General features: G+C 47.2%; 1 protein-coding gene across 1 annotated transcript; it reads left to right on the forward strand.

Moving 5' to 3' along the window:
* Positions 1 to 5391, forward strand: LOC308531854 (intercellular adhesion molecule 5-like; the record flags this gene model as incomplete). Its single annotated transcript, XM_081108949.1, has 7 exons — positions 1 to 55; positions 1182 to 1448; positions 2305 to 2625; positions 2881 to 3159; positions 3840 to 4109; positions 4762 to 5004; positions 5201 to 5391. 7 exons carry the CDS (start codon positions 1 to 3, stop codon positions 5389 to 5391), a joined length of 1626 nt encoding a protein of 541 aa, XP_080965075.1.
* Between the last annotated feature and the right edge of the window lie 5099 nt (positions 5392 to 10490).

The following is a 10490-nucleotide window of genomic DNA, read 5'->3' on the forward strand; positions in this document are numbered from 1 at the left end:
ATGGAAATGCTACTCTTTGGTGTCTGGGCCCTGCTGGCTTTGATCTCTTTCCCAGGTGAGGCTATTTGGAAAAGTTTCTTTAGCTAGTATGTGTCAGGACACAGGTGGCTGGTCAATGAGGGAAAGGAGAGGAAGTCCTGAACAGGGAAACGCTCTAGTATTATTGCCCCCTGGACTCTTGGGAGAAATATCTATTCCTTTCATCACTAGGACACAGAATCTAGGTATCTCTGACTGTATTGGGATAACCCAGGACTTTGATAGGATAGGGCCCATAGCTCAGTTATGAGGAGTGAGTTCTCTGAATGATTAGAAAGGAACTGAGCCTTAGTGGGCAACATTGCCACGGGAGTGCCTATTCCCAGAGGGGACTGGTATTTGGGAGATGAAGTAGCTAAGGGGGACTGTAGGGAAGCTTTCATCAGGCATCTAAAATTTCCCTGAGCGAGACCTTTCTCATTGCTCCTGAGATTTCCCTAACAGACTTAAGCATTCAAAAACATCTGTTGCTTTAGCACCAGAGCAAAATGGAACAGTCTCACTTGGAGAAGAGGAGAAAAGTGCATGGAAAATGAGTGACCCTGGGAGTCACATTTAGAAACTCGTGGTCCTCATAACTTAGTGTGCATTAGGGTCGCCAGGAGTGCTTGTTTTGTTCACCTGCACATTTCCAGGTGCCACCTTCACGAGTTTTTAACCATTCAGTCTGAGGTGGAGCTAGAATTTGTAGTTTTACAAGCATTCCAGGTGATTCTGGTGATGGTCATTTTTAGGCCATATGGTTTGAGAGAAACACTGCTTTGAGATAAAACAAAGCTCTTTTTTAGGGGTCTAATAACCCCAGCAGCCAGTTGGGTCCTCAGCAGCCAATCCTGAGAGCTTCAAAGATTTCCGGAAATTTAGGAAGAGAATGGCTTCCTGAGCATAATTTTTTAGCAACTCCACAGTTTCCACAGTGACACTAATGGGGAAATCAGATCCTAAGAAAGATGATGAGTGGAGGGAATGATGGTAGAATCAGGGTCCTAACTTGTTCATTAAGGGTCTTTTTGTCTAGTCCCCGTACTTTTCCATTCAGGGTAGGTTTCCTATTCTCTGTAACTAGATAACTAGGCTCTGTAGTCTGTGAGGGTCTTGTGTTCTTCACCAAAGTGTTTGGCATATATGATTGATCATTTCAGGGGCCACAGAAGGGCTATTTGAGGTCTCTGTTTGGCCAGATCAGGCTCTGGTAAAGTTTGGAGAATCCCTAGTGGTCAACTGCAGCACTAACTGTCCAGACCCAGGACCCAGTGGAATTGAGACCTTCTTAAAGAAAACCCAGGTGGGCAAAGGGCCTCAGTGGAAGGAGTTTCTCCTGGAGGATGTCACCAAGAATTCCATTCTGCAGTGCTTCTTCTCTTGCGCAGGGATCCAGAAGGACAGAAGCCTGGGCATCACTGTGTATCGTGAGTGGGGCTGAGGGCTGGGCAGGAAGAGAATGGGGGAACGTGACTGCCTTCTTTAGGGAAACATTGGACAGAGCTTTCTTTCAGAGGAGAGAGTTAGGGCTCTTAATAAAGATTTCCATCATATTGTAGGAATTATAGAGCCAATTACTTCTATTTACCTTTGGTGTAGGCTTTTAAATTAGGAGCATACCATAGAGTGCGTGCAGACATCTGTGCTGGAGAATACATTCAAATACAAGGGGAATATGCTAATAATGCTCACTTACAAATAATCAAAAAGTATAAAATGAGTGTTGAATGATTTGCCACAAATCCTTAGAGTAAATAGGGATTGGGGATGGAGTGTCTTTGTGGGCTGGGTTGGAGAAGTGTTCATGGGAGAGGAGACCCTTGAGCTTCACTCCTCAGACTAGTTAGGATCGGAAGTGATGGAGGTGGTGAGAAGGGTCTTTCAGGTGGGCAGATAGTATTGGCAAAGATATGGCTTTAAGAATAAGTGTGCTCACTGTGGGGGTAAGAGCATGGTTAACTTGGGTGTAGTTTTTGTGTGATGCTAAGGAGCTCCTCAGAAGCTGCTCACACCTCTGAAGCACTCTGGTAAGAGATAAAAGCTCTCCAAATAGCAGCAACCATCAAAGCAAGGCACCCGTCTGCATTCCAGTTCTTGGTTATGGCTGTAGCCACCTTTCATGGGCAGAAGAAGAGCCAAAGGCTAACCTGTCCTGTCTGACACTGTTGATCAGATGGTTTAATGGTAGCAGTCACCTTCTAGCACAGGCTGCCTGTCCTATACCATTTCTTTCTGGAGAGGTGAGTAGCCTTCTCTCATCAAACCTGCATTTTTGTCTTAAAGAGCCACCGGAGCAGGTGATCCTGGAGTTGCTGCCTGCGTGGGTGGCCTTGGACGAAGTCTTTACAGTGAAGTGCCATGTGCCCAGGGTAGCACCCCTGGAGAACCTCACCCTGACCCTTCTCCAGGGTAACCAAGAACTACATAGAAAGACCTTTATGAGTTTGGCTGTGGCCTCCCAGAGAGCTGAGGTCACCATCATTGCCAAAGCACAAAGGGAGGACCACAGGTGCAATTTCTCCTGCCATGCAGAACTGGACCTGAGGTCACATGGTGGTGGGCTCTTTCACTCCAGCTCAGCCAGCAAGCTGCTCCAGATTTTTGGTGAGTTGGAGCTCAGGCGTGGAAGGAATCCTGAGGCTCATTGTCCTCATCTTACCTTGGCCTTGAGGACTAAGTTCCCACAGGGTTTAGGATGAGGGTGTGAGGGTAACTGAGCTTCTCCTCATCTTGGGCTTTAATCTCACCCTGGGGGACAGAGAGCTTGTTGCCCTCCTCCCTTCCTACATCGTGGGGTCCTATGTGACATGATTTACCATGGGTTTCCTCCTTTCTTTCCTTTTCCTCATTTCTTGGCAGAATTTTCTCAGCGTCCCCAAATCTGGGTCTCCCCACTTATGGAGGTTGAGACAGCAGAGACTGTGAGCTGTGGGATGGCGAGAGTGTTCCCAGCCAAAGAGTTAATGTTCCAGATCTTCTTGGGGGACCAGGAGCTGAGCCCCTTTCTCTCCTGGGAGGGAGACACCGCATGGGCCAATGCCACTGTTCGGGCCATGGAGACTGGTGATCAGGAGCTGTCCTGCCTTGTATCTCTGGGTCCGATGGAACAGAAAACAAGAGAACTAGTGCATGTCTATAGTAAGTTACCGGCTTCTTCCCTTCCCCGTAAGGGTTCTCTGCCCCTGAAAATGCCTGCAATAAAGCCTTGGGGATTTTCTGATCAGTGCAGGCAGATTGGAAACATGCATCGAGACAGGAGCTTTTTGCAGCCTTCATCCTGTTTGCTTAGGCCAGTGGTCGGCAAACATTAGTCAACAGAGCCAAATATCAACAGTACGACGATTGAAATTTCTTTTGAGAGCCAAATTTTTTAAACTTAAACTATATAGGTAGGTACATTGTTATTAACTTAATTAGGGTACTCCTAAGGCTTAGGAAGAGCCACACTCAAGGGGCCAAAGAGCCGCTTGTGGCTCGCAAGCCGCAGTTTGCCGACCACAGGCTTAGGCCATGCTACTCAAATGCTTGAACTCCTTTCTAGAAACAGTCATCTGAGTGAGGAGGAAATCTGTAAGATGAAAAGACATCTTGCTATCCTTGCCAAGGGACGTAGCCAAAGGTGGGCACGCCAGTTTCTTGTAGGAAAAGCTCTCAAATTCCTAAAGCACCTTGTTGCTCCTGCCATTCAGCGCAGAGCAACAACAGTCTCCACAGCCTTCCCCTTGTTGTCTGTCTACCCGAGGGACGCCAGCAGCAGCAAGAGTGCCCAAGGCGCTGCCAGTTTGGAGAAAGATGTGTGGTTGTCTTTTTCCTTATAGGCTTCCCTCCACCAATCCTGGAGATAGAAGAATTATACCCACCGGCAGGGACAGATGTTAACGTGACCTGTGCAGGGCATGTGTTAACATCACCCAGCCCTACTCTTCGACTACAGGGAGCCCCAGACCTCCCTGCCCCTGGGGAGCCTGCCTGGCTGTTACTTACCGCCAGGGAGGAAGATGATGGCCGAAATTTCTCCTGTGAGGCCTCTTTGGAGGTTCAGGGTCAACGGTTGATCAAAACCACCACAGCCCAGCTCCATGTCTTATGTGAGTACTGGCCCTATCTTTCTTTTCAAAGCAAGGAATATTACTGTCCCTTTTCCAGAGATCTTGGCCAGCGGCTTCATTACTAGAGTTCCCACATTTTTTTCTCATTAAACAATCAAAAGAAAAGATTAAGTTAAAGCTCTCCATGCTGACCTTACCCCCAGCAAAGTGAGTGGGGAGAAACTGAGGGAACTGGGAACAGAAGAGAGAACGCAGTTACAGCAATCAGGTGTGTGTGTGTGGGGGGGGGGGGGGGAATGACTGAGAACCCAGGAAGTAATAGTTAAGAGTTTATGCTGAGAAAGGAAATTTCCACCTAAAAATCTGTGCTTTGAAAAATAGAAAATGCTCATCTCTGGTTCACCACTACCCACGTTCTCACTCACTAAGAAGCAGGGGCGCCAGAGCCACCATTAATGGAGCAGTCAGATCATTAGTCACAGTCCGTGAAAATGCCTGGTGCTGCACCTCAGTCAGACTCCCTGGCAGTAGGGACGGAAGAAAAGGAGAGAGGCTCAAAGCAGGAAGCGGATGGTCCTCCTCTTGGGTGGAGGGGAGACAGCATTTGGATTAGAGGGAGAGGTGAGCATGACTAGTGAGGAGGGAAGGTGCACACTGAACTCTGTTTCTTCTGGGACTCTCTTTTCCCCAGACAAGCCTCGGTTAGAGAAATCTGGTTGCCCTGGCAACCAAACATGGCTGGAAGGCATGGAACAGAAGCTTGCCTGTGTCCCAAAGGGAAACCCAACTCCATCGTTGGTATGTACCTGGAATGGCGTGATCTTCGACTTTCAAATGCCACAGAAGGCAACCCAGAACCACACTGGAACCTACTGCTGCACGGCCACTAACCAGCTGGGCTCTGTCAGCAAAGACATTGCTCTCATTGTTCAAGGTGACCATGGCTCCCCTGCTGCTAGGCCCAGGATGGGAGTCCCCCAGGGGGTGGGAGTCTTATCCAAACATGGAAAGAAGAAAGATTTCAGTGGGCTGGGGAGGAGGAGACCGAGAACTGGGCTTGGTGGGCTGGGGCAGGGTGATCCTCCTTGCCCTTGAACCCTTCCAATTCTCTGTCTTCTGTGCTTGGGCAGAACTGAATGAAGACATCAGCTCCATCGTCATCATTCTTATTGCTGCCCTTGGAATAGGCGTATTCAGCATTGCACTGTATTTTAACTATCTGCCCTGCAAGATAGAGAGGAGGAAATCGCCCTATAGGCAGAAAGAGGAGGAAAGCCAGTTTGCTGTTCAAGCAGAGACATGCAACGCACATGACTGTTAAGTAGAACAGCTGTTTGGTTGAAGGTGACCTCTATTACTGGGTTTTCTAAGGGATGAAAGGGGGTAGAGGAGAAAGGAAGAGAGCCTCTGTGTTGGGCAGTCCCATAAAGCATGCTGTGGGCCCCATGCCCCTTGTATCCAATCCATCCACAAGCTGCACTCTCCAACTTCACTGTAGTCACTAGGAATTTCAGTCTGGGTTCAGCTAGAGAGGACCCTCGATCCTTGCTGTATGCCTCACCAGTCCCCCAGATTAAAGAAGATGATCCTGTCTGTGCCTCGTCCTTCCGTTACCACTGCCCTTTGCTCCCAAATATCAGGCCGAAGAGATAGAAATGTCTCAGAAATGCACCTCATTTCTCATGGGTTCCTCATAACTAAGTGGGGACCAATAGGCCACCACCCAGCCTCCCGGGCTCTCAACCAGCCAGAAGGCCAGTAAGTTGGAAACCACCTCTCCCCGCGGGCCTCCCCGCAGGAGGTGCCCTGACCCAGCGTGCCCTCCCGACGGGAGACCGGGCGGAGAGGACGGACTGGGACCCCGGAGGCCTCCTGCCCCCTCGCAGCCAGTGCCCGGGGCAGGAACCCATGGTCCCGGCGGGAGACAAGGCCCTGGCGCCGCCGCCGGCAGGGACTTACCGGACAGGGCGTGGCCAAGGCACCCCTGAACCCCTGAAATCTCCCAGGAGCCAGAGGAGAAAGCCGAGGCTGTCGCTGCGGCGCGTTCAGTTTCCACGCCCCCAACCGCGCCGATAGCAAGGCCGGTCGCGTCCCTGCACCCACCGCGGTTAAAGGAGACCCGGCGCCTTGGCTGCAGGGCGGGCTCCACGGTCTCCGCTCCAACCTTTGCCAGGCCAGGCTGCCCACGGCCTCTGTCCACTGTCGCTCATCCTCTCTGAGAATTTTCAAAAGTTACCATTTTATTTATTTATTTTTAAAATATATTTTACTGATTTTTTTTTATAGAGAGGAAGAGAGAGGGATAGAGAGTTAGAAACATCGATGAGAGAGAAACAAAGATCAGCTGCTTCCTGCACACCTCCCACTGGGGATGTGCCCGCAACCAAGGTACATGCCCTTGACCGGAATCGAACCTGGGACCCTTCAGTCCGCAGGCTGACGCTCTATACACTGAGCCAAACCAGTCAGGGCACCATTTTATTTATTTAAAAAATATATCTTCATTGATTTCAGAGCGGAAGGGAGAGGGAGAGAGATAAAAACAGCAATGGTATCCTAGCTGGTTTGGCTCAGTGGATAGAGCGTTGGCTTGGGGACTGAAGGGTCCCCGGGTGCCATTCCCGGTCAAAAGGACTTACCTGGGCAATCGGGGTGCATGACAGGCAACCAGTCAATCTGTCTCTCTCACATCAAGCCCCGCTCCCTCTCTTCCACTCTCTTTGAAAAGCAATGGAAAAAAACAGCCACATGGCTGAGCATCGACCTATGAACCAGGAGGTCACGATTCGATTCCCAGTCACAGCACATGCCGGCTTGCAGGCTGCATCCCCAGTGCGGGGTGTGCAGCAGGCAGCCGATCAATGATTCTCATCATTGATGTTTCTCTCTCTCTCTCCCTCTCCCTTCCTCTCTGAAATCAATAAAAATATATTTAGAGAAAACACATTAAAAAACCAAAACAAAACACCCACAGGTGAGGATTAACGAAACAAATAAACAAAAACCAACCAAAACAACAAACTCTTGCCTGGATTCCTCACCAGACCAATCAAATCAGAATCGCAGGAAGTGGAGGCTACCACCCCAGTTGTTTAGAAAACATCCCAGGCGTTTATAACGTGCAGTGGAGGTTGCCATTCACTGCCAAACTGAAGAGCTGAACGGCAGAATAACATTGTTGTTTTTTTTTTATCAAAGAGTTTAGGGTAGATGGCCTTTAAGGTCTTTTTAAATTCTAAAATTTTTACAAAATCAATTAACATCTTTAAAATTCTCAGCCAGCAGGGGTGGAGTTGATTCAGCTAAACCCGGAAGGAATTGAGAGGATACTCTATGGAGTGTGGCGCCCCCTGCGGTCGATTGCTATCATGACACTTTAGAATCCTCTTACTAGTAGTGTTCCTCTCCTGCCACATTCATTCATTAAATACAGTAAAACCTCAATATAACGGACTAATTCAGGAGAGGGGGTGTCCGTTAAAGCCAAAAGTCCATTATATAATAAAAGGTGGTTTTCCGAATGGGTATGTTAAAAAAACTGACAAATTAGTTTACCTGCTTTTACTTATGCAGACACCTTTATGTAATTAAAATGAAATTACAGAAAAGTCTATATGTATTACTATAATTTTAAATTTATGCTAAACAGATCTAGTGGGGTGTGCAGGAGACAGCCGATCAATGATTCTCTGTCATCCTGATGTTTCTCTCTCTCTCTCTCTCTCCCTCTCCCTTCTTCTCTGAAGCCAATAAAAATATTTTTAGAAATGCTTAAATTCTGATTAAAAAAAAATAAGTCTAGTAAATGCATGCATATTCACCAGTCACCTTGAGTAAGCAAATGCACATGGTTGAGGTGGGGCCTAGCACTTCTCAGAACACCGGCCAGCACGCATTAAAACTGCTGCAGAAAGTCACTCCAGGTGACAACAGAACCAAGTACCGCACGTGATGCAGTGTGATCACGTGCAAATCATTCGTCAAACATTGTTTATGAGTGACTTGGATTTAAATATGTAGACTATAGTTGTAGTTCTGTAAAGCATTTCTTTCTGTTGGCCAAATTACTACAGTGTTTTTTCCCCCAACATATGGCCTATTGCTAAAATTTATTAAAAATGACAGTGACTTAATAACAAAAACAATAACCTGTTAATTAAAGTTTAAGCAAATCTTGGTTAAAAGCATTTTATAATGAACAGGGTGTTAATCTTCACATAAGACATATAGACTGGAAATTTTGTCCGTTAAATTCGAAGTCTGTTAAATCAAGATCCACAAAATTGAGGGCTTACTGTACTTCTTCAGATGGCTCACATTCTCTTTTAAAACACTTATTCAAGGCGAGACATAATTATATATCTGTGCTAATGACATCAACTTCTAAAGACTGTGAGATTTCCAACAATTCTAAGGCCAAATGAGGCTCCTTGCAGAGAGATGGATTTCAGCTCAATGTAAGATAGCAGTTCTCAACCTGTGGGTCGAGACCCCTTTGGTGGTCGAACGACCCTTTCACCGGGGTCGCCTAAGACCATCCTGCATATCAGATATTTACATGACGATTCATAACAGTAGCAACAGTACAGTTATGAAGTGGCAACGAACATAATTTTATGGTTAGGTCACAACATGAGGAACTGTATTTAAAGGGCCAGAAGGTTGAGAACCACTGAAAGAGATACTTCTCTGAGAGCAGAGAGATTTAGTGGAATGAGTTACCTCATGAGCTAGCGATTCCCTTCACGCTAGTGCCTCACAAGTCAACACCATCTGCAAGGGATGCTATAGGGCAGTGGTTCTCAACCTTAGCTGCACATTAGAATCACCTGGGAATCTTTAAAATCCTGATTTCTGGGCCTCATCCTCCAGAAATTCTGTTTCTTTGTTATGGGGTGGGGCCCCAACATTAGTAACAAAGAAACAGAATTTCTGGAGGATGAGGCCCAGAAATCAGGATTTTAAAAAGATTCCCAGGTGATTCTAATGTGCAGCCAAGGTTGAGAACCACTGCTATAGAGTAAGATCCTTAACTTAGAAGGAATTAGGATGACCTAAGAGTCCCGTCTAACTCCAAAACGTCATGATTTTCAAGTCAGACAATAAAAGAATAATCTAAGGCAGATGTATGGTTTCTGAGCAAGAAAATGAAGCTGATTTATTCCAACTTTCACCCTCTCCTCAAAGACTTATGTTACTAAATATAAAATATTGCAAGTGAATACCGGTGAGTCCTATTCTAAAGAAAATGCATTACAGCACATACAAATCTGAACTTCCCAGGAAGACTAATTAGAAGGTGACTATTTGCAATTTAGAATCTCTCCCCTACTTTTCTTGTCCCAATTCAGATCCCAAACATTCGATTGTTTATCCCAAAGCCATGTTTGCCTTGTACCCATTTCTCAAGGGTCATGGAGCCTGATGTGTATCTCCCTTCAGATTTCTGCGCGAATGTAATTCTGTGGTTTCTCTCGTTTTCTCACATGTCAGGGTGTTTTGCTTCTGTACTTAACAGCTGTCAGGCTTTCGTTTCTTCCCACCCTTGGAGGCTAGGTTTGGGTTGCGGTGCTGGGTGGGTGGCGGGAAACACTCCAAGTACTTTCTAGGGGTGGCCCTGACCTGACTGCCCAGTAAGCAGGGACCACGGACCTAGCAAGTGGACTTGGCGTGTAACAGAGAGGAGTGAAGGTATCAGCTTCTTTCTTTCTTTTTTTTTTTAAATATATATTTTATTGATTTTTTACAGAGAGGAAGGGAGAGAGAGAGTTAGAAACATCGATGAGAGAGAAACATCGATTAGCTGCCTCCTGCACATCTCCTACTGGGGATGTGCCCGCAACCCAGGTACATGCCCTTGACCGGAATCGAACCTGGGACCTTTCAGTCCGCAGGCCGACGCTCCATCCACTGAGCCAAACAGTTTCAGCATCAGCTTCTTTCTAACTCAGGAAGAACCTGGCCAGTTATTCAGCGGCCTGTTTTTGGGGGTTTTTTGTAAATATATTTTTATTGATTTCAGAGACAGGAAGGGAGAGAGCGTTAGGAACATCAATAAGAGAGAAACATCTATCGGCTCTCTCCTTCACACCCCCTACTGGGAATCGAGCCTGCAACCGGGGCATGTGCCCTGACCCTGGAATGGAACCAGCAACCTCCTGGTACAATGGATGACACCGAACCAACTGAGCCACAGTTGGGTGCGGCCTGGTTCTCAATGGACCCCCCAGGGTTCCTGCAGGTTGTCCTCCCAACCTGCCACTTGCCCTGTTCGAATCCCCCACCCCCTTCACAATAGAATGACTTCTACTCAGACATTATGATGCAAATGTATTTTATTAGGAAAGGATGGTGGGCACTGGAGGGGCCCTTTCCAGGGTCAGGGGAGGCACTGGGGAGGGTCACAGAGATGGCCAGCAG

The sequence above is a fragment of the Myotis nattereri genome (assembly GCF_964212035.1).
Source record: "Myotis nattereri genome assembly, chromosome: 16".
Classification (NCBI taxonomy): domain Eukaryota; kingdom Metazoa; phylum Chordata; class Mammalia; order Chiroptera; family Vespertilionidae; genus Myotis; species Myotis nattereri.